We start from the raw sequence: 25,000 nt of genomic DNA, 5'->3' as shown, positions 1-25,000 counted from the left end.
ATGTAACATTTGTGTAATGCACAAAAATGTTCATACTTGTGAGAGAAAATTTTCAAAGGCTCTCTTCCTTTTGAAAACTGTTCTCATGTATCAGAGAAATTTATACTCTGCTTCTTTTTAAATATATTTCACACTGGCCTTTCAAAAATCTTCAACTTCTTATTCCAAACTGTACCATCTTATTAGGTTATTCAAACAACAGTGCTTTCCAGAGCATAGCCTTTAATTAGATGTAGCGAACTGAAAGTGGGGAGTTCAGGGACCTGACGCTGGGCCCTTCCTCTGCTTACTTAGTAGCTCTGGGCAGATCTCGATACTTCAGCATCCTCATCTTGTTGAAGATAAAGAGGGTAGAAGTAGAACTGAATCACATAATCTTTAGCTCTTTCAGGGTCTTAACTGTTTCCCACATTGTCGTTTTCCTCTTAAAGGGAAAAAAAGTACTTTTTAAAGACTTACAAGAATATATTCTCACCCTTTTAAGAAACTGACTTAATTTTTTTATTTCCTTTTATCACCATATAAAAGAAGCCTTGATGTTATAACTGGAAGTAATTTTTAAAGTCTTGCCCTCTAGTGAGAAATGTTTATAGTTTTCCTAGAATTCATCAGGCCCACAGGAATATCCTCATTTTAGCACTAGTGAGTTCCTGTATATATGAAAGCTGAGATTATTTCCTTATTTATCTAGGAAGGTGGCAGTAAGAAAAGTATTATAAAGTTAAAAAGAGGTTGAGAATTCCTTTATAGCCATCAATGGATATTTAAGAAAGGTTCCTAAATCTGAAATTGCTCAGTCATAAAGACAAATAAGTAGTTGGAAAAAAATACTTGACAATTGTCTTTGCCAAGAAATAATTTGTGTCTTCTTATAGCAACTTATATCTGACATAAAATCGGATTTTATATATAATAATATCAGAATGCCTTTATCTGTTCCAATATTTCTTTATTAGTACCATTTTAGCGAGGAGACTAATAAAACATCAAGCAGGACAACCAGGAATTGCTAATGGTGTGCATATATTCTGAACATTTATCTATATAGGATGTTTTCCTCTCTTTTTTCCCCCCCCATTTTGGCTTTGTGGTTTTCTACCTTAGGTAAAGGCCAGTGTTTACTTTTTTGCTGATTATTATGCGTCTAACTTGAATTAGATATATTTTGTTTGTGGCTAATTTTTTTTTTTTTTTTTTTTATGTTTTCAAGGGACAACTTGACTGCTGCTCTTGAAGTCGCCATTGACTGTTATAGAAAATATAAAATACTGCCAAGGATTCATGATATCTTATGTAAACTGATAGAGAAAGGCGAGACTGATCTAATTCAGAAAGGTTAGGCAACCTTCTAATGTGTTCGTGTAGTTGCATCTTTTTTTTTTTTTTCCAAAGATTTATTTATCTGAAAGGCAGGGTTACAGAGAGGGAAAGGCAAAGGCAGAGAGATCTTCCATCCACAGATTCATTCCCGTAATGGCCAGAGCTGGGCCAGGCTAAAGCCAAGAGCCAGTTTCTACATCCTGGTCTCCCTCGTGGGTGCAGGGGGTCTCAAGTACTTGGACCATCTTCTGCTGCTTTCCCAGGCACATTAGCCAAGAGAGGGATCTGAAGTGGAGCAGCCAAGAATCGAACTGGCGCCTTTGTAGGACAGCCCACATTGCAGGAAGCAGCTTACCCACTGTACCATAGCGCTGGCCCCTGGACTTTTTTCCTTACTCGCTTATTTAATGGTAATATACTGTTCTGAAGAGAAAATTTAACAGAAGGCAAGCACATTCAGAGAAAAACTTTGTTATACTTGTGAATTGGAGACTGTCTTAGAGATTTTCAGTATTATAAGTGTCTGATTTTAATAACTTTATTTTGAAAAATTGCCCTGTGTTCTTTTTGTACTTTACTTCTTTGTGATTTGCCTTTTGAAGCTAGCTTTAGGTACTTAATGTCATATGTGTATGCTGTTAGATAAGGGATATAGACAAAATCAGTTGATATTGCTATAATCTTTATTGTTAGTATAAAGTTGAAAGATAAAGTTTTCTTGTATTAGTTCAGAACTTCATGTGATACTGTGTTCCTGTTTTATTTCTTCTAATACATATATTTTCTTCTCTCATATAGCAATGGACTTTGTGAGCCAAGAACAAGGTGAAATGACAATGCTCTATGATCTCTTCTTTGCCTTCTTACAAACAGGAAATTACAAAGAGGCCAAGAAGATCATTGAGGTATGATTTTTTAACTATAGTATTCTAATTGTACAGCTATGTAGACTCTTTAACTAGAATACATTTAAAATTTTTAACCTTTAATTACACTTGTTCTGATTCATTTTAATAGAATTCAGCCCCAATCGTGGGGGCTGGGGGGAAAACTCGGCCAGCTTCTTTATTGTATATAATTACAGTTCAGAAAAGGCAATCTGGTTGTATATTGAATTTGTTTCCTCACTTTGTTAAATTCACTATTATATATCAAAATGATATTTGCATATTAAATCTTGGATTGTGGAACAATTAAATTAAACTGGCATTCCTGGGTGTAAAGTTGCTAATCCTCTTTGCCAAAGAATTCTTTGTTCTTAAAAGCAGTGGAATTTAATTTGCTGCAAACCATGCTCAGATTTATTTGTAATGCTTGTCTACAAGTTAATCAGCCAAACAAGTGCTGTCTGCAACTGTTTGGCATTTAATTTAAATTTTCTTCTTCTCCTTTTTCTTTCTTTTTTTTTTTAAACCATGGTAAGCAGCTTATGGAAAATGGTAGGTGACAAACCTGGCCTATTTAGGATTAGTATATTTTATCAGGGCTTTACTGAAATTTTCCTTACTGGAATTGATAAGGCAAAGGGCAACCCTAAAGTCTGTCCAAATTGTGATTAATTTCACTATTAAACAATTCTGTGTCCACTGACAAAACATTCCACAAAAGAGGAACCCATCACCTTAGGAAAATTTATTTATTGTAATTAAAACTGTTAACTTATATGATCATTTTCTCTTAGATCACGCCATATAATTACTCTATTTCATTTTTCCAGAAATGCCCATGGACACAAAGGTGTTGTTTGGCCTAATTTGTTTATGGATGACTGCTTGTCAGGAAACTGAAAATGTAGGCACACAACCTAGGAAATTGTTCATTTCTCCTGATGTTTTTCAAAGAAAAGCTCAGTATGAGAAAGGAAGATTGTAAAGTTAATTCAGAATTTTCTTCCCTTTCTGTCATGAGACCAAATCTGTCATATGACAGAGAGACATACGTATCTCTGACAGGTGCTCCCATAGCTCAAATATCATTTGTATTTTCTAGAATGTGCTAAAAATTCTAACATCCAAAGTGCATAGCAAATATGAAAACGAAGGGAGTTGTCTGCCTGTTAAGTTTTGCTCTTAGGTGTGCCTGGCATCACTAAGAGAGTTGAAATGAAGCTTGAGTTTTCAAATAAAAGCAGAGGCTCCACAGGAAAAAAGATGTACCGGAACCGAAGGCATACACTGAGTTCTTTTGCCATCCACTTGGATGATAATGGACAAGTTACTAAACCTTTCTAAGCTTCCTCATCTTTCAAAGAGAATCTAGTATTTGTCTTTAAGATTCAATCACGTAATGTATGTAAAGCAGCTTGCATGTTTCCTGGATTATAGTAAGTAATCAATAACATTAATTCTCTCTGCCCTTTAGAGGCGGGGTTGTGTTGTCTCTTTTTACTGCACATACTTCGCAGTATGATGCTTTCCATAAGGTGCGTACTGCCACATGAAGACAGGAGAGGACTGCTTCTTAATTATTTTAGAGCTCTGCCAAGGTGCAGCAGCCTTGTTAAGGATTGACTGCTAACGACAGAGCTTTTCTTAGTAAATGTATAAAAAACGGCTTTAGGGGTAAAGAACAGCTTTACAGAACCACTGTGAGGCCCAGGTGTAGAATAGCAACATAGGTGATATGTGAGAATACAGTGAGAAACATATTTGCAAGGATTTTTTTTATGGTTAATTGGGGATGAATTAAAGTACGAACTTGGCTTTTTTTAACCATTAAAATCCAAGACCTACATTTCTCTCTTATAATTTGCTAAGGATTACTGAAAATATAAGAAGTAATAAAAATTAATAAACCTGAACTCTGTCAGCACATGAAAGAAAACTAAACATTGAGTAACATTTTTTAATAGTGCCTTGTGAACAGGTAGAGTAACTGCAGTGGAATTTCCAAAACTTCTTTGAATTCAAAGCCCTGTGGGAGCTAAAATAAACGGGTCACATTAACTAAGGAAAGACACAGGCAGGATGCAGCATGTAGATATGACTTGTTTTGTTTAAAAATGAATTGGTGTAATATATATTCATAATACATTTATGTAGTCTAATTTTTTCAGCATATTTTATTTTTATATTCGCTATATTTTCTGAGGTTTCTGTAATAAACATATTCTTTTTTTTTTTTCTTAAGATTTATTTATTTATTTGAAAGACCAAGTTAGACAGGGAGCGAGAGGGGTCTTCCATCTGCTGGTTCACTCCCCAACTGGCCACAACAGCCAGAGTTGCACCAATCCAAAGCCAGAAGCCAGGAGCTTCTTCTGGGTCTCCCACGCGGACCGCAGGAGCCCAAGGACTTGGGCCATCTTTTGCTTTCCCAGGCCATAGCAGAGAGCTGGACAGGAAGTGGAGCAGCCAGAACTCGAACTGGCGCCCCTGTGGGATGTTGACACTGCCGGCGGCAGCTTTACCCGCTACACCACAGCACTGGCCCCAACATAGATATTCTTATACTCAGAAAAAAATGTTATTTTTTTTTCCAAAGTAAAGAAAACAAGAGAACAAAGTAAATCATACCAACTTAACTCTCAAGAGCTAAGTGAAGCCTCTTGGACTTGAAATGAGTATGTGCAGATAACTGCCATTTAAGACCGCCAGGGGTTAACTGCTGTAAGAAAGGGACACATAGCCCTGAGAATTCAAAAGTGGAATTTATTCCAAGTATAGGAAATTAGGGGAGATTCTGGGGGGGATGAGGTGTGATGGTTGTGGTAGCACTTTAATGTTCCCGAGTTTGATGAGGTTGGAGAACTGGAGAAAGGAAACAAAGCTGTTCATCTTGAGACAGAAGATTTCTTAGAATTATTTTGGATGGATTGATTGCTGCCAGATTTTAAAGACCCTCCGTCTCTGAATGAGGAAATTGAGGTTAATTCAGAGGACAATGGGCGCTGATAAGTATGAGAAAGAAATTCACACCAGTAGAAAGGTGGCAGTAGATGTCAGGGGGTTTGAGGCAGTAAGATGAGTGAGAGCTGAATGAGGCCCGTGGTCATAGGGAGTTTTAGGACATCTCTAATGATACATGATGATTGAAGGATGGTGATCTTGGTTAACAGAAGGGACAGTGCATTAACAGGTGCGTGAGATAAACTAACCTCTGACTTAGATCTAATACTGTGCCCCCTATTGTGAACCCTTAACAGTTGACAGAGGCAGATTTCTTCATTTGGCACTTCTTGAATGAAGGTCTTTAAGTAAGGTGGTTGATAGTATTTCAGTAGTCTCCTAGAATGACCAATTTCTCCATCCCTTCCTTCCTCTCCTTTTTTTTTTTTTTTAATATTTATTTATTTTGAAAGGCAGAGTTACGGAGAAAGAGATGGAATGAGAGACAGAATCTTCATCCTCTGGTTCATTCCCCTAAATGTGCAATAGTTGGGGCTGGGCCAGGCTGAAGCCAGGAGCCTGGAGGTTCCTCCAGGTCTCCCACGTGGGTGGCAGGAGCCCAAGTATTTGGGCCATCTTCTGTTGCTTTCCCAGGTGCATTAGCAGGGAGCTGGATCAGAAGTAAAGCAGCCAGGACTTGAACTGGGGCCATATAGGATGCTGGCACTGTAGGCAATGGCTTTGCCCACCATGCCACATCACCAGCCCCAGGTTCTTAGTTTTGTTGGTCTGGTCTTTCCAAATCCTTGTGTATGGGGCTGGCACTTTGACGTAGTAGGCTAAGCCTTTCCCTGCTCCTCGAGCATCCCATATGGGCGCTGGTTTGTGTCCTGGCTGCTCCTCTTCCCATGCAGCTCTCTGATTATGGCGTGGGAAAGCAGCAGAGGATGGTCCAAGTACTTGGGCACCTGCACCCACGTGGAAGACCCAGAAGAAGCTCCTGGCTTGGGATTTGCCCAGCTCCAGCTGTCATGACCATTAGTGGAGTGAACCAACAGATGGAAGACACCTTTCTCTCTGCCTCTCCCTTTTTCTGTCTGCAACACTACCTTTCAAATAAATGAAAGAAATATTTTAAAAAGTCCTTGTGCATGTGAAATTTCCTCCTATGGTAATTGGAGGATATGAAACTATGATGGAGTTTTATGATATTTCTCCCCATTTTACATTACCAGCAATAATAGCAAGAAAAATCCAGACAGGTAAAAGATTTCTGTCAGAGTCAAATTTAAGATGATCTCTGCTGAGATAGAGTTTGAAATACAATAGGAAAATCTGTATTTCCTTTCACTTAAAACATACTGATTTTTCGATGTCTATTTTTGCTAATATGCATAGAAGCCTTTTTTAATCCCAGCAAGCTTACATCAGGGCAATGTCGTAAAATCCAAGTAATGACAATTAGTTTTCATTTTGGATTGTCTTTTCTCTCCTCTCCCTCCCCTATATAAGTAAATGTAGTATTGAACTATTACTGCAGAAGGTTGTGTTTTGAAGCACATTAACCCAGGTAGAAACAAACATGCCAGTTTTCCTACTACAAGAAGTATTTTATCCTCTCTGTCCACTAAATAAATGATAAAAAAAACAAAACTAGCAATGGGTTTGTTGTTTTTATGAATGTTAACTAGTGTTTGTGTTACATTTAACATCCCAATTAGAATTCTGTTCTGCATGTTTTTATTACATCTTCTATTTCTGCCTTCAACTTGGATTGTGTAAAATTCAATAAGATGTTAAGAGATAAGCCAGGAATGTTGACTACTATAGCGGCCTAGGAGATTTAGTTAATCTGACCTAGATGTTCTTTTGATGATTGAGATTTGTATGTGAAAACGGTTCTCAATTTCAAAATGCAGCCTAGGGAGATCTGCTGTATAAGTCAGCTGTCCTGCCACAGAAAGGCAGATTAATCAGGCACAGACAGGAAGAGTTTGCCATAAAAGTTGTGTGATTGAGATTGGTGGCATTTGGATCAGCAGTAATACTGAAAGTTGTTAGTGGTTGTAGCCTTTGTGTTTCACCGTGTTCTAAAGAGGATTATTTGCTAGTTTTTGCATACATTGATGTTGGTTTCATTTTCAGTGTAATGCATGTGACAAACTAGATGATGTGAGAAAATCCTTTTTCTGAATGTAGATATTAATGGTACCTAAGAATATATTTCAATAGTTAATTTTTTCAACATTTTATTTCTTATATCCCAAAATGTGGATACTGCCATGGTGAGAATGAGAACACTTCTACGACTTCTACTCTACTGATTTTCCTGTCATGTTACCCAAACTGCAAGCTGTTAGTTTCTGCTCGAGTTCTTAATTTAACATTGTACAATGTTATTTTTGAAAATTAAAAATAATGGGGGCTTATAAATAAGAGATCAGATTCAAGGGGTACCTGGTTTCATCGACAGAGCCGAGTGGTAAAAGCAGTAAAGGTACCTCCTCTAGACTGGAGCAGCCAGTGCTAATGAGTATGTAGTTTTCTTTTCATAATGCTGTGATTGAAATGTAGTATTTAGTGGTGAAACCCTCTTGCAGATGATGAAAATACTATAGTTAGAGTGACAATTCCTTGGAATTGAGTTGAAATGGTTTGTCTTCTATTCCAGTATCCAAAATTGTAAAATAAGCACTTGAAGCCAGAGTTATTGACTAAACCTTAGTAATTTCTAGTTGAGGATATAACGTATGTATCAATTATTAAAATAAACTAGGTCTTGAACAGATTTTAAGTACTTCACTTGTTTTCCTTTTTAAACATTTCATTTTCGATTTGTGGTAGTCAAGTAGCTGTATCACTATAAATTTTACAAAGCATATTTCCTTTCCAAATAAAAGCCCTTGGTTTATTTTTATGGTAATTGTTAATAATTCTATTTTACATTTTTGTCTCATGAATCTTTTGGGATCTCTGAAGATGTGTGTGCAGAGAGAGAGCACGTGCAAGCGCGCGCACATGTGTGTTTAATTTGATGTAATTTGGAATTTAGTCCATAAATCTTTTTTGTATAATTTTTAAAGATTTATTTATTTATTTGAAAGAGTTACACAGAGAGGGGAGAGGCAGAGAGAGAGCGAGGTCTTCCATCCGTTTGTTCACTCTCCAATTGGCCGCAATGGCTGGAGCTGTGCCTATCCAAAGCCAGGAACCAGGAGCTTGTTCCAGGTCTCCGATGTGGTTCAGGGGCCCAAGGACTTGGGTCTTCTACTGCTTTCCCAGGCCAAAGCAGAAAACTGGATTGGAAGTGGAGCAGCTGTGGCTCGAACCAGCGCCTATATGGGATAACGGCACTGAAGGCAGCAGCTTTACCCGTTACGCCACAGCGCCATGCCCCCCCCCATAAATCTTTTTAAACTAAAGAAGATGTAACCATTTTTATTAATTAAAGATTTATAGAGTGAACATTGATCTGCAGAGCAGCATTTAAAATAATCCAAATCTTCCAGTTGCAGGTTAAAAATAGATTGTATTTTATGCTCTATCCTAATCCTAATTAAAGGTCTTTGATAATTGTGGGATTAAGTTAGTGATTTCTTTTAGTATGTCTGATTGGCAGCAAATTCATTAGAAGGAAGACTATGTGTCTTGAGAAAAAGTTCCTTTTTATCCCACATCTGAGCTCATGTCTTTATGGTTCTTTTACAGACACCTGGTATTAGAGCACGACCCACAAGACTTCAGTGGTTTTGTGAGAGATGTATTTCAAGTAATCAGGTTTGTATTTCATTTCTAATGCCTCCAGCTCCTGAAACTGTGAGCAGAAAGAAGTATCCTCCATGTTCTATGAACATGAGGGATTTGGGGACAGAGAACACTGTGTTATCTTAGTGAGTTTCCAAATTGGCAATAGCTTATTTCTTATTCCTGAGATGTAGCAGAAACTGTAAAAGTGTTCTCCTGAGACCTGAAGATTGTAACTTGCCTCATAGCACTTGTGGGTTTGAGCAGGACTTTAGCTCCTGGAGGAAGCTAGATGGAGCCCGGTGAACTCTGCTTTGTCTCTCCACTACCAACCTGCTAACTGCATGCCAAAGAAGACCTTCAGGATTGGGGTGGCGTATTTTTATTCATGTAAGATAGAGCCAGTGGTGTTCTCTGCCCTAAATGCCTCCGAGATCTCTAGAAGTGCTGTTTCCTCAATGACACAGTTACTCATGTTGTGTTCTTGTCTCCAATGAGCCCTTCAGCCCTCCAGCTTTAAAAAAAAATTGTTTTTCATTGTGGTAAAAATATATACTCACGTAACAAAATTTGTCATTTTGAAGCATTTTCAAACATACATTTCAGTGTGGCATTAAGCAAAGTCTTGTTGTTGTGTTCTGCCCTTTTGAAGAGTAATTAATCTACCCCTTTGGTGAAGCTTATTTGAAGAATTATTCATGGACTGTTTGCCAACTTTAAGATTTTCTTATATACATTGTAGATCCATCTGTTTATGTTTTTTGTTGTTGTTGTTAAGGTTGAAACTCTGGAAAAATTAGTGGAGCTGACACAGAAGCTGTTTGAATGTGACAGAGACCAGATGTACTACAGTCTGCTGAAACTCTACAGTGAGTGATGTGGCTGTTCCTAATGCTTCCATTTAGTCAGTCTTCTGAAGGCAGTGGTAGAAAAGGAGAAGCTTCAGGGATTGTCCAATGTAGAGCCTTCAACAGAGGCTCAAGTGGAGGTGAAACTGAACTTACCACAGAATCTTTTGTATCGTTAGACACTGTATAAACTTCATCATTTCTGCTATCTGACTGTAATAATGAGAAGATAAAATCTTTATCAGAGCCGCAGAGTTCAATAGGGCTTTTTGTGGAGGACTGTTCTTTTTCTTCTTTTCTTTTAAATCCTCAAGTAGAATTATCAGCACTTCTATAAATTGGTAACCATCAACATATTCATGTGTATAGATCTTTGTGCACAAAGGTACACATCTATATATAGATTTCATGGTTAGTTTCATTTTCTCAATTTTTTATTCAATTTTTTTATTCAATTACATATTACTTTTATTTATTTATCTTTTGCCTACAAATGACGAATACCAACTGTGTGTACTTTATACCTTATCCTTTGTTCATACCCTTAATTATTTCCCTGTGATGAATTCCTAGTGTTGGTATTATGGGTAAAAAGTAATTGATATTTCTGTTATCAGATAGTGCTCAAGTCCCTTTATAGAAGAGTACATACTTGGGAGCTCTGTAGTCTTTTGGGGTGTTGAGGCTGAGGAAACACCTACTCATAAAATAGTAAGCTTTCCCTTTGTGCTTTAGATACTTGACTTAGATTTGTTCTCTTTTTGTCATGGCAAATTTTACTTCACCACACATAGACAGCAGTGAAAAATTTGACTGATTTGTCTTTATGAACTTAATATTTTGTTAGAAGACTTGTCTTGTATCTTGACATATTCCAAATTTTGGTTACATTGTAGTAGGCACTTCACAGTGTACTTCTTGGATGATGATCAGATTCTTGAACACAGTGCTGATGCTAGTATTAAATATATAGGATAAAAGCCTTATGCTTTAAGCATTTTTTTCTTAAATTGTGGGTTATAACCCATGTTTGAGTACCCATTCACCCCTTTATCTACTTTTTCTTCCTTTGAAGGAATTATTTTATGCTTAAGTTCTAGTTTTATGTAAACTTCAAAAAAATACTGAATTTTTATATACAACTATGTCTTAGCATTTAAAGTAGTCATCACCACAAAAATTTACTACAACAACCAAAAAAACTTCAATAGTTACAAAAAGTAGCCTGTGTAAGCTTTTATTGGGGGGTGGGGAAGAAGTCTATGAAGCCCTTACAATGCCAGGCGTTATATTGGACTCTACAGATAGAAAAGTAGAGCTCTACTGAAAGATTCATAACCAATACTTAAAATTCAGTGTGTAAGAATGTATAGGACATGATAGTAGTCCAGGAAGTATGAGGGGCAGCCAGCCACACAAACTTCTTTTTTCTATTCAGATGAACTTTTAGTAACTTTATTGTTTTAAAGAAACAAAGAGGGCTGGTGTTCAGCCTAGTGGTTAAGATGCTTGTGTACCAAATCAGAGTACTTGAGTTCAATAACCATCTCTGGCTCCTGACTAACTTACAAATGTCGACTCCAAGAGGGAGCAGTAATGGCTCAAGTAGTTGGGTTCCTGCCACCCATATGGGAGAGACCTGGATTGAATTCCCAGCTCTTGGCTTTGACCCAGCCTGGGCCAGCCCTGGTCATTGTGGGCATTTAGGGAGTAAAGCAGCAGATATGAGAACTATATATGTGTCTACCTCTCAAATATAAAAATAACAATTTTGAAGAAATTAATGATAACTTATTTTTCAAAAACAACAAAAAAAGAAAACTTCTAGATTCATTCTAAAGTTTTGTTTAAGGATAAGCAGTCTCTGAAGGTTAATACAATTTCCTTTTTCATCCCTTCTATCTGCTCTGTTAGACACCTGCCTCCAATCTCTTCTTGCTCTGTGTTTGATCCAGTAGTGTGTGGAGCTCAGCTGGTTTTGGGTGGCCTCTCAGGAGTCTGGAAGCCAGTGGAATACTTTTAGGGAAGTCTTTTTCGTAACTTCCCACCTATAGCGCTGTAAATAGATAATCTGGTTGTAGTAGTCCTAATTGTTTCCTTACTGCAGAAAAAGTAAGCTGTCCCCTTTGCTGCCCCTCTCCACTTTGCCTCCTGACTTGGGTCACTACTTTAATATTGTTATAAGTTGATTTATTTGAATAGGAACATATAATAAGGGATGGAATGTGAAATGCATTTATCTTATACTTGAAAATTCTATATTTTAGATTGTAGATTTTTGACAGATGTTTTATTTGAATTTTAAAAAAAAGAATTAAAAGAAAGAGTTTAAATAAGAATTTTTTTTTTTTTAAGAAAAGGGGCCAGCACTGTGGCGCAACAGGTTAAAGCCCTGGCCTGAAGTGCCAGCATCCCATATGGGTGCCGGTTCTAGTCCCACTGTTCCTCTTCCCATCCAGCTCTCTGCCTTGGCCTGGGAAAGCAGTAGAAGATGGCCCAGGTCCTTGGGCCCCTGCACCCGCGTGGGAGACCCGGAGGAAGCTCCTGGCTCCTGGCTTCGGATCAGATTGGCACAGCTCCAGCCATTGCAGCCATCTAGGGAGTGAGCCAGCGAATGGAAGACCTCTCTCTCTGTCCCTACCTCTCTGTAACTCTGTCTTTCAAATAAATTAAAAAAATTTTTAAAAAAAGATTTTACTTATTTGAAAGGCAGAGTTAGAGAGAGAGGGAGAGACACAGAGAGAGAAATCTTCTGTCCACTGGTTCACTCTCCAAATGAACCGACAATGAAAATGAACCAGGAGCTGGGCCTGGCTAAAGCAAGGAGCTCAGAACTCCACCTGGGTCTCCCACATATGTGGGCCATCCTCCGCTGCTTGGCCAGGCACATTAGCAGGAGCTGGATCTGAAGCAAGTCAGCCAGGACGTGAACTGGTGCTCATAAAGAATGCCAGTGTCATGGGCAGTTGACTTAACCCTCCATGCCGCAGTGCAGGCACCAGGAACTTCCTTATGAACTGTTCTTTTTCTTGATATGATTTTAGTCCTTGAAAGTGGTTGGATTGTTTAGAGTGTTTGTTTATTTTAAAACAGTACCTCTCACAAACCTATACATAGTGTTTTTGTTAATGACAATATACTACAGAAACAAAGCAGATAGTTAGATCAGTGGTCTACCACAGCCACCGCCCATACCTTTAAATACTAGCTGTTCTACAGTGGCTTTACTGAGTGAATACAATGTGGTAGTCATTCGTGAACTATTAAAAGAATCTGTCATAATTCAAACTTTAGTGCTATCCTTTTCAGTACATTTTGACCTTTCATTGTGACAGGCATAATTAGCTTCTAGAACCTTTAACAAACATTACCTGAATTAAATAACTTGCTTGCCTTTGCAAGGTAAGGTATATTCTATTGTTTTCTAAGTGACAATATTGACATCTTAGCAAACGTTTTCTTATGTTCTAAACATTTAAATTTCTTCTTCACATATACAAGGCAAAAGTTAAAAATCAAGCTGCCTTACATTTGTAATTTGCAAGTATGTGTAGCCATTGACATTTCTTTTTGTACCATATGATCTTTTCCCTCCATTATTACACAAGGTAATTACTAAAGATTCAAGCAATATAATAGAGTACTTGCAAAATGGGAAAATGTCATTGCTTCCACCCCTTCCCCAAACTTCCTGAGGTAACTTTGTCAATTGGCCATTCTTCCAGTTCCCTCTCTACATTTATAAATATATGAGTTTTTACTTTACTCTATTTTAGTTTAGGTTACTATTTTAAAGGCAGTTAGAGATCTTCCACATGCTGATTCACTCTCCAGATGCCTGCAGCCACGAAGGCTGACCCAGGCCAAAGCCAGGAGTCCAGTCTGGGTCTCCCACATTGGGGACAGGGACTCAAGTCTGAGCCATCATTTGCTGCTTCTCAGGTGTGCTCTCGTAGGTGGCCGGTGCTGGAAGCAGAGCTGAGACTCAAGCCCATGCCCTGTGAGGCAGCCTGTGAGCAGCCCAAGCAGCGTGCTGGCCACTGTGTCACACAGTCACCTTTACACCCATAAATGTTTTACCTTTGTGGTCCTCGTTTTATTTTACATTCTGTTGGGATTGTTTTATTCTCGCCATATTTCGTATTCTACACTGTGTTCTGTGGCTTCCTTTTTTTCACTTAACAATTTGAAATAAATTCACAAGAAAAGACAAATACTTCTTTTTCTCCCTTTAATTGCCAATTTTAAGTGCTGATGACTTTGAAACCTCCAAAGTTGGTGACTCCTTTTTTTTTTTTTAATTGAATTCATGGGTTTAAAAAATATATTTGTGTTTTAACTTGTTTCAGTCATTATTCTTTCTATTGTTCAAACTGTCCAAACTGTCCCTTTTTTTTTTTTGACAGGCAGAGTGGACAGTGAGAGAGAGAGAAAGAGAGACAGAGAGAAAGGTCTTCCTTTTTGCCATTGGTTCACCCTCCAATGGCTGCTGCGGCAGGCGCATCTCGCTGATCCGAAGCCAGGAGCCAGGTGCTTCTCCTGGTCTCCCATGAGGGTGCAGTGCCCAAGGACTTGGGCCATCCTCCACTGCCTTCCCGGGCCATAGCAGAGAGCTGGCCTGGAAGAGGGGCAACCGGGATAGAATCCGGCGCCCCAACCAGGACTAGAACCTGGTGTGTCAGCGCCGCAAAGCGGAGGATTAGCCTGTTAAGCCACGGCGCTGGCCCAAACTGTCCCATCTTTAACCAGTGGGAACCCCTTCACATTGGCTCCACTGATGTCTGGTGCACCCCCCCCCCCCCCCCCCAGCTGTAGTAGTAGCTCCATGTTTTCAGATGTGTCGAGACAATACAGTATAAAAACTCTCAGCCTGGGGCTGGTGCTGTGGTGTAGCAGGTAAAGCCGCCACCTGCAATGCCAGTTATCCCACATGGGCCCCAGTTGAGTCCCAGCTGCTCCACTTCCGATCCAGCTCTCTGCTGTGGCCTGGGAAAGCAGTAGAAGATGGCCCAAGTCCTTGGGCTGTTACAGTCATCTGGAGAGTGAACCAGCAGATCGAAGGCGCTCGCTCGCTCTCTCTCTCTCTGCCATTGCCTTTCTAACTGCCTTTCAAATAAATAAATAAATAAATGTTTAAAAAAAAAAAAAAAAAAACTGTCAGCCACAGAGAACATGCATGAATTCCCCCTTCTTACACCCTAGTCAGAGAGCCATAAAAGAGAGTCCCACTTTAGAGCTCTGAAAAGTTGTTTGGTTTTTTTTTTTTTTTTTTTTGACAGGCAGAGTGGATAGTGAGAGAGAAAGACAGAGAGAAAGGTCTTCCTTTTTGCCATTGGTTCACCCTCCAGTGGCTGCTGTGGCCGGTGCATCTCGCTGATCTGAAGCCAGGAGCCAGGCGCTTCTCCTGGTCTCCCATGCGGGTGCAGGGCCCAAGGACTTGGGCCATCCTCCACTGCCTTCCCGGGCCATAGCAGAGAGCTGGCCTGGAAAAGGGGCAACCAGGATAGAAGCCGGCGCCCCAACCGGGACTAGAACCCGGTGTGCTGGCGCCACAAGGCGGAGGATTAGCCTGTTAAGCCACAGCGCCGGCCTCTGAAAAGTTAATGGAAAGCTCACATTATCTTTAAATTCTGTTTTCCATGAACTTGCTGAAGCCCCTTCATAGGTCTGTTCTTGTAAAACTCAATACTAGTGTCAAAACATCTGGTGTCATGGCCCCAGAGTTCTCAGAGGGCATTTAGAACACTTCACCCTTGTGTCTGTTAATGAGGGTACTGTGATGTAGTTACAGGGGCAGAATGTCCAGTCCAGCTTTCTGGGCATTTTGACTCCTAAGGTCTGCTCAGTATTGTCTCCGTGGAAGGATTTTAAGCCCATAGAGATATTAGAAAAGAAAAATCTGGCCCTTGGTACTTCTGTCAGTTTTACACATTTCGACACACTGCTTGGTTTGATTGCCTCAAATTCTTGTTTTGTATCTGGCAACCCAGGTACATTTCCAGGAAATGTTCTCCCTTTTAAACAGCTAATTTACTGAGCTGTTTTATGCCATATAACATGAATTCTCCTTAGTATTGTGAAATATTTCCTTTTCACAAGTTTGCTTGTCTATGTTAATAGTTTTGCATCTCTGTGATGTCTTTGTCCTCCCAAAGTAGAAGCTTTTTATATCATTTTGTGCTCCTTTTAAAAGAAGAAATTATCTTCCAGAGTTCTTCCGTCTGAAGGCACAGAGTTGTAGAGTGTCCACCCACCTTTTTTCTTCATTGTTTGGAATAATTTTGTTCCCTTAAAAATGAATAATTTTTAAAAGTACATTAGGAGGATTGTTACCAGTTCTTGGAAACCATCCCTGTGTCTTCCCCATAATCCACAAGTAGTCTGGCAATGAGCAGAAGTGTTTCACTTTCTTCCTACCTCAGAATAAAGATTCTTTGGTTTGCATTCTTTTTTTTTTTTTAACTCAAATAAGTCTTACACTTTCACATACTTGAATTACTTGAATTTTGCATTATATAATTTTTTGAAAGTTTATTTAATTGAGAGGCAGAGGGAGCCTCCCCTCATCTATTGGTTCACTCCCAAAATGCTTGCCAAGATCCCTCCCTGGGGACTCAGTTAGGCTGAGAACATGGGTGACAGGAAGCTAATTGGCTTGAGCCATCACTTTTGCCTCCCAGGGGCTGCATAGCTGGAAGCTGGGATCAGGAGTGGGGCTGAGTATCAAACTCAGGTACATCAGTACGATCCATGGGTGTCTTCTCCAGCATCTTAACCACTAGGCCAAACACCTGCCCCACGTAGAATGAAGGAACAACGTAAATTAGCTTATGAGAGTCCTGTTGTGAAAATTGGTTGTAAATTTTAGGGGGTTTTCATATTTTTTGGAATGATGATATTATCAAAGTATGTCCTGTAGTGCAAACCCCCTTTCTAGAACTCATCCCTATACAATGGAGATAATTCTCACATGCATTTGCAAATTCACAAGAAGATATCTAAAACAGTATTTCTTTGGACTTTATTGAGTTTGGCATCATGTAGCATTTTCCATATCTTGCTGTAGTTTTTCACAAGCATAAATTAATTTATTAAATGGACTTGGCCAAGTTACCACTTAGAAGTAGCTGGGTTTTCGATATGAATTAATCTGCCGGTTGACAGCAGATTTCCTATCCCCCTTTGATACTTACTTGGTCCGATTTCTTCTTTAAGAATATATAACCTGTTACACGATATCATGGAAATTCGTCAAGTCAACAGAGGAAACAGACAGTTCTCTCTATCCAAATAAGTAAAAAGGGTTCTTAGAGTTGTTACTTTTAAAGAAAATTCTGAACACTTTGAATCATTTTAGACCCACAGTTTTGTGTACTGTATAGTATACATGTATCCATCATCTTTAAAAGATTAAAGGGCTTACTTGAATTGTTACCTGCTTTTAATTTTTATGTTGATGATAGGAAATTTCTCAGTTACTTCAAAAAGATTATCAGCATGATGTTTAGAGTGTTCAATAAAATGTGGGGTAACAGGTTTTTGTGGTTTTTTTAATAAATAAGTTGTTTCTATGGCTAACAATTTGAAAGGTACAAAAAATTCTCTTCCTCACCTTTGGGTTTAGGTAGTAACTTTGACTTTTCCCTGAAGGCAACATTTGGAATAATGCTTTGTTCAGCATTAAATAAGGAAAAGTTCTAAACATTTTTCACAAATTCTACTTAGCGTATTCATTAACTTCTTTAATCGAATTCTACAGAAATAAATGGTAACTGGCAAAAAGCTGACGCTGTCTGGAATAAAATGCAAGAAGAAAATGTTATTCCTCGTGAGAAGACATTACGATTATTAGCAGATATCCTTAGAAACAGTAATCAGGAAGTTCCATTTGATGTTCCGGAGGTAATATGTTTTTAACGTATGCATAACATGTTGTTTTCAGTATATCACTGGGGCCTAGCAAGCCCACTTTCATGCAGGGAAGATCACTGAACTTACTGGATTTGGGTTAACTAAACAATTGTGTTTTAAAGTTGTGGTACGAAGATGAAGCAGGTTCCCTGAGTTCCTCATCGCCCTCACCTTTGGAAACTGATATCCAGAAAGATGTGGTGAAAGCCTGCCAAATGAAGAAGAACAAAGGTAAGCACTCCCGGGGGTGCCTCTCTGGTAGGCTGACAGGCTCCAGGTGCTCTAGAAGAGAGATGGAACTTAACTTGCAAATAAGGATTGCTTTTCTCCATACTTTGCCTTCACAACATTTTGGGACATTTGGCAGTATTCATCACCTGAGTGGTAGGTAATAATGGAGACTTACTCTTATTTTTACAAGACACGACATTGGTGTTAAGAATTTATCAAAAAAGGCCGGCGCCGTGGCTTAACAGGCTAATCCTCCACCTTGCAGCGCCGGCACACTGGGTTCTAGTCCCGGTTGGGGCGCCGGATTCTATCCCGGTTGCCCCTCTTCCAGGCCAGCTCTCTGCTATGGCCCGGGAAGGCAGTGGAGGATGGCCCAAGTCCTTGGGCACTGCACCCTCATGGGAGACCAGGAGAAGCACCTGGCTCCTGGCTTCGGATCAGCGAGATGCGCCGGCCGCAGCGGCCATTGGAGGGTGAACCAACGGCAAAAAGGAAGACCTTTCTCTCTGTCTCTCTCTCTCTCACTGTCCACTCTGCCTCTCAAAAAAAAAAAAAGAATTTATCAAAAAATAACCTTAATTTTTGAGATCCATATGAAGTATTGAGGGATGAAAAAAATCAAGATTTTTATAATTTATTTTAAAATATTAGGCTAAAGGAAGCAAATCTAACAAAATGTTAATAATAAGTATTAGATGTGGGTAATGAGTATGTGGGAGGTTCATTATACTGTTTTTAAATTCTTTTGAAAAAAAAATTTTTTTTTCCCCACAGGCAGAGTTAGACAGTGAGAGATAGAGACAGAGAGAAAGGTCTTCCTTCCATTGGTTCACCCCCTAAATGGCTGCTACGGCCGGCGCGCTGTGCCTATCCGAAGCTAGGAGCCGGGTGCTTCCCCTGGTCTCCCATGTGGATGCAGGGCCCAAGCACTTGGGCCATCCTCCACTGCCTTCCCGGACCACAGCAGAGAGTTGGACAGGAAGAGGAGCAACCGGGACTAGCACCCAGGGTGCCGGGCGGAAGATTAGCCAAGTGAGCCGCAGCGCCAGCCATGAAATTTTTCATAATAAAACCCATTTTGGGCATATGTTTTTATCAAAAATTATACTTTAAAAATAACATTCACAATTATGAGGGCAGTTTTAGAATCTTTTTATTTGAAAGCAAAAAATGTCTTAAGGCGTTGACTACTATGCTGATGTGTGCTGACCAATCAAGCAGTATCTCAACAGTGGGCCCTGTTTCTCGCTCTCCTTTCTGTTCTTCAGTAAACTTTCATGAGGACATTGCCACCCTTGTTACTAAGACTGCCTTAAAACTGTTGTAACCACCTTTTACCCTCTGGTAGGAAATTGCAAGTTGAATCCCTTGTATTTATTTAGATTTCCTTTTATCCTTCCCAAATTATCTTTTACCCATGTTTACCATGTTTTACCCATGTTTGTTAATTTCTTTCTAGAAAATGCTTTAATTCCCTCCACTTTTATCTGGATCTCAAGTATGCTTATGAAAATTTAACTGTTAAGGACATAAATACAGCAGGTTTCATTTTTTCATTTTAGTATTAACAGTTTTGAGATCTCTTTGGAAGAAAGAAAATCAGTTTGGAAATGTATAGATCTTTGTAATTGCCTACTTATTCAACATGATGTAGTATTTAGGATAAATATAAAGGTATACCTCTATTAGGATTTAATATGTAATTCTCATTTATCCAGTCGATTTTATCTTATCAGTTCTTCAGTCTGAGCATTTTTCTGTGATCTCAGGATTCAAATGCTTTTAACAGACATGAATGTTTTAAAACTGAATGCTTGCACGAGGACTTAGCTGATACTTCAGTTTCCTTAAAGAGACTGCACTTACTCCACCAGAAACACACCCATGAGAACGGACTTAACACATTGCTTTTTGTTTTTAAGATTTATTTATTTATTTATTTATTTGAAAGTCTGGGTTATGCACAGAAAATTAGAGCTACAGCAAGAGAGGGAGAGACAGAGATCTTCCATCTGCTGGTTCACTCCCCTACTGGCTGCAATAGCCAGAGCTGCGCCAATCCAAAGCCAGGAGCCAGGAGTTTCTTCCAGGTCTCCCATGTGGGTGCAGGGGCCCGAGGACTGGGGCCATCTTCCACTGCTTTCCCAGGCCATAGCAAAGAGCTAGATCAGAAGTGGCGTAGCCCGTACTTGAACCGGCGCCCATATGGGATACTGGCATTGCAGGCAGTGGCTTTAGCAACTACGCCACAGCACTGGCCCCAACACATTGCTTTTAATACCAATTAATGTGAAGAGCATAGTTTTAAGAAAACAGCTAATAAGCCTGCATAGATTTATTTTGTTAATTTTAAATATTCAAATAGTATTTATTGTATATTCTCTTCATTCAACAAACTAATGAATGGTATGCATTGCTGTTGGGAAACAGACAATGATTGTGTTATATTTTAATTTCTTAGCCTCCTTGAAAAGAATATATTTGCATGTATACTGTTGTGGCATGACTTAAAGTACTTAGCCAAGATAAATACTGTTTGTGTTTTTATTTTCTACTTTTTGCCAGTGTCCTGTAACATACAGGTCTTTAGAAATATAAACCATGATGCAGAGTTCTTGGCAATTTAATGACTGCCAGATATTGTTCTTTGAAAGGCTTGTTTATAATATGATGAACTTGTGCTGTAGTTACTTGCACTTGCCTAGACTGTTCTTCTTAGTTAAGATGCAAATATTAATAGTCATACATTTTTTCTCAGAGTTAAGCTTGAAGTTTTGATATTGCCACTTCAGTTCAATTGAGGGACTAATACAAATTTCCCTAACTTCTGTGTATAATCATAACAATCTTTGCTTGTTCAGAGAACTCTTTAGTAGCTCAGAACGTTCTTTCGAACATTATTTAATTGCGTGTTCTTTTCTAGTTATGTATTCTTACATGGAGCCTTCCTTATATTTGTGAAGGGTCACACGTGATAGTTGTCCGTTTATGCCCCATCTTTATCATCATTTGTTTTATGCACACAACAGTGGATTATAGTTTCAGTTAGCTGTTTATAGCCTGGCAATTTTATTTCAGAAAAGTAAGTGACTGAAAAGTGTAGTTACTTCTCTTTTGGTAACATCTTTTCATTCACTGACAGTTATTGTGAACAAGTGAAATAAAACTGTTAATCAGTCAAACAAATGTTGCTTGGTTTACTTGTTAGATATCTGTATATTTGAAAATTGTATGTTTTTGTATAAGTCCTGTCGTAGCCAAATAATTTGATCTCCTAATTTTAGAATTATAGGCTATATTCACTCTACTGCTGCTGTGCGGAGATGTTAGCCATTGTAACCACCCACTTAGAGATTAAAGATTGCTTTAATGTGAGTCTTCTGCTCCCCTCAGTCTAAATTATGTGGACTTTAATATACATTTTTGCAGTTTATTTTGAAACTTTTGATAAGCAAATTCAAAAGAACTATTTCTCTTTTTATTGGTATGAAAATAATTTCTCAACTTAAGAAAGCTAATATGCAAATTAATGCTAAAAAGAAATATTTTTGGTACCATCCAGTTGGATTAAATAGTCATTTTGAAAATTGTAACTTTGTCTTTGGAAGATTTGCAAAGTGGCACTTGTCTGCCTGCCACGTCAATGTATGTGTTGGTAAAATGGTCATCGTGGGTAGATATTCAAAGAAACAAGTAAGTTTAGGCCTTTGTTTGGGCTCCCCTCCACCACACCTCCCCTTCTTGTAGCCATTCCAGAATAATGTCATCTCATTTTTTGTTTCATTTTTCTCTTGCAGATGCATATAATAAATTCCTGAAAGCGGAAAGGCAAAACATTGTGTTTAACAGTGAAACTTACAACAGTCTTATAAAATTACTGTTGTCAAAGGACGGTTTTATACAAGCAATGCAAGTGAAAGATTTGTAAGTATTATTTATTAAACCTCTTATTTTAAAACACTGTTGGTTACCATTAGGATTTGTCTGATGATGTTTTACTGCAGTGACAGTTGCCTGATTAGCCTCAGCTGCTCATAATGTCATAGGAAAATCTTAAATAATTTTATGAGTTCTGTAACACATAAAAAATTTTCCCTTTGCTGACCACCTACAGTGTAGTCCATTCCGTTTCTTTTATATGCCCTTCTGAGTCATTTAAGATATCCACGTATTCTGCTTCTAAAATGGAATCCATGTGCCTTTTGTGGTAAATGGAGCAGCCTGATACAATGAAGATACCAGGAACATTAAATTATTATTATCTTAATTTATTTTCATTTGATTTGAAAAACAGAGAGACAGAGAAAGATCTATCCACTGGCTTCTCTCCCAAATGTCTGCACCAACCAGGGCTGGGTCAAGCCAAAGCCAGGACTCCAGAACTCAATCTGGGTCTCTGACATGGCATGGCAAGGACCTAAGTACTTGGGCCATCACCTTCTGCTTCCCAGGGTATGCGTCAGTTGGAAGTTGGATTAGAGCAGAGCAGCCAGGACTCAAACCACACACTCTGATACAGGATGTGGGTATCCCGAGTGACGACTTAATATCCGCTGTGCAAATGCTCGCCCTGGGACTTGGAATTAGATTGCAACTTGAATCCTATTTGAAGTCCCATCTCTGAGCCTCAATGTTTCTTCCACATGATGAACACATGATAATATATTGAAGGATTTAAAGGAAACCTGGGTGCTTAGCATATCTTATATGCCCTTTGTGAGGTTGTTTGTTTTTTGTTTTTTGTTTTTTGTTTTTTGGTGGGGCAATGGGTAGTGTTTTTGTTTCTCAGGCTACTCCCCTAGATTAATATACTTTACTAATCAAAATGAGAATGAGGTTTTCTGAATGTATTGTTATCTGACTGCTGTTTCTAGTTACTAATCAAAAGGACCTAGAAAGGGGTAGATCAAGGGTACTTGCTTTGGAACGTACACTTGTCTTTGATGGGTCAGTATCTCTATTTTCAATGGGAAAGTAAAACTTTTTCTTATACATTGTGAGTTCTTAAAGAATTTCCAGGCTATAGAGAATAGTTAAGTCATAGTACTTTTGGAATATTAGAATCCTCAATAGGAAATGGGTGCATGCCATTCTTTCAGGTCACTAGAAAACCTGGTGTTTATACTGGGGCTGTTGAAGTTGTGCGTTATAGAGCTGTATTTACTGTTTGTATTCCAGTAAGTTTTTTACAAGATTTATTATTTGAAAGTCAGAGTAAGAGACTGATTGATTCCATCTGCTGGTTCACTCCCCAGCTGGCTTCAATGGCTGGCACTAGGCTAGGCCAAAGCCAAGAGCTTCTTCCAAGTTCCACACTTGGGTGCAGGCACCCAAGCACCTGGGCCATCCGCTGCTTTCCCAAGCACATTAGCAAGGAACTGGATCTGAAGTGGAACAGCTGGGACTCAAACCAGTGCCAATATGGGATACTGGTGTCACAAGCAGAGGCTTAACCTGCTATGCCACAATGCCAGCCCCAGATCTATTTATTTTAGAGAGAGACTGTGGGGGTGGGGGTGTGTGAAGTGACAAGGCGAGATCTATCTGCAGATTCACCCTCCAAATGACCAAAACAGCCAGGTCTGGGCCAAGCTGAATTCAAGAGCCAAAAACTCCATCCCTGTCGGCTACATGGGTAACAGGGGCACAAGTATATCCACTGCCTTTTCAGGCACATTAGCAGGAAGCTGAATCATGCCACTATGCTGTGCCTCCCCCTAGCCCCCACTTTAGGTTTTTCCTGTATTCTGTGTCTCAAGTGTGTTTACTCAATTGCTAATTAAGCTACAATACTCAGTATGCCCTCAATTAGTGTCTTAGAAAATTTGACATTGAGCAGTGCCCTGTGATCTGTAGCCACTGTGGTCAAGGGTGTGTTTTATCTTCTGAAAACTACCTTTCTCAGAAAATTATTATGAAATTCTTTATCCTGGTATTACTCAGAATGATCAGAGGTGTTCTGAAGTGACAGTGACTTGGGAAAAAGGGAGACAGAAAGAAGACAGGAGCATTTTGTGTTGACAGTTGGATGTGACTAAGTGAGGCAATAGACGCAAAAAGGGAAAACTCTGCGAAGCCCCGAGTCCTGAGGTTGTTCACAGAGACCTCTGAAATGCTTCCCAAAAGTAGTAGTAAAAGTTTCCCCCAACCTACCCCAAAGGTTCTCAGCTGGTGCAGGACCCAGGGATGTGCATTTTACTGAATCCCTAAGTGATTCAATCATGCGTTAAAGATTTTGATCACATACTATTAATAATGAACTGTGCTGATATATCACATGTAGGTATAATACGTAGTCAAAAAAAATCCACAAAATATATTTTAAAATACGGGATTAAGTGTTTATGCTTTACATACCCTAGTGTATTCATGCAGTATGTATGCCTTTCGTTGAAGACCCCACTGATGTAGTTTCCAGACTGCAAGACGCACCCAGTTCGTGGTCCATATGGCCTATTTGGTGAGACAGAACCAGCACTTTTCAAAATGAAATAGAAACTATCAAAGCATTTCATGTAACAAAGCACAACTTTGACATCAGTTTGTGTGCCTGTATGTGTCTGTATACTGGGATATAGTGTCACATCATTCCTGCTGTAGTCTTACCATGGTTCTTTTTTTTTTTTTTTTTTTTTTTTTTTAAGATTTATTTATTTATTTGAAAGGCAGAGTGACAAGCAGAGGCAGAGAGAGAGAGATTACTGTGAATCTTTATCTAATAAGTTTGAATGCTGACAGAGGAGATAGCTATAAGCATGATCCTTCTATTTGCCCTTATATTCACAATCTGCAAAATGTAGGCTTATCTTCTTTCCTTCCCTTGCTCTTTAGATCTTCATGAAGCCTTTCTGAGGTATAATTGACATAAAAACAGATGTACATATTTAAATACATATTTAATGTGTATGTATCTCAATGAGTTTGTGGATAAGTTAATAGAAAATGAGAGTAAAAGATAAGATTATTTTGGTGTAAAAAATTGAAATATGTGCATAATTTTTTCATTTCAGTGTTTTCCATGGTCTTTTTTTATATAAATAGTTATTTGAAAGGTGAAGCAAAAGATAAAGAGATTTTTCCATCTGTTGGTTCATTCCTCAAGTGCCTGCAGTAGCCAGT

General features: G+C 38.8%; 1 protein-coding gene across 1 annotated transcript in view; it reads left to right on the top strand.

The window, feature by feature from the left end:
- LRPPRC (leucine rich pentatricopeptide repeat containing) overlaps window positions 1–25,000 on the top strand; it is a 110,037-nt gene that overhangs the window by 65,915 nt on the left and 19,122 nt on the right. The window contains exons 24-30 of the mRNA XM_062209360.1: window positions 1,211–1,335; window positions 2,119–2,225; window positions 8,856–8,924; window positions 9,670–9,760; window positions 17,499–17,641; window positions 17,773–17,881; window positions 21,679–21,805. Of these exons, the coding sequence (XP_062065344.1) occupies window positions 1,211–1,335; window positions 2,119–2,225; window positions 8,856–8,924; window positions 9,670–9,760; window positions 17,499–17,641; window positions 17,773–17,881; window positions 21,679–21,805 (771 nt within the window). The remainder of the gene's footprint in view (window positions 1–1,210; window positions 1,336–2,118; window positions 2,226–8,855; window positions 8,925–9,669; window positions 9,761–17,498; window positions 17,642–17,772; window positions 17,882–21,678; window positions 21,806–25,000) is intronic.

This window comes from Lepus europaeus, chromosome 13, assembly GCF_033115175.1.
Source record: "Lepus europaeus isolate LE1 chromosome 13, mLepTim1.pri, whole genome shotgun sequence".
NCBI classification, from domain to species: domain Eukaryota; kingdom Metazoa; phylum Chordata; class Mammalia; order Lagomorpha; family Leporidae; genus Lepus; species Lepus europaeus.
The sequence above is the reverse complement of the archived record's forward strand: the minus strand, read 5'-3'. Positions and strand labels throughout refer to the sequence as shown.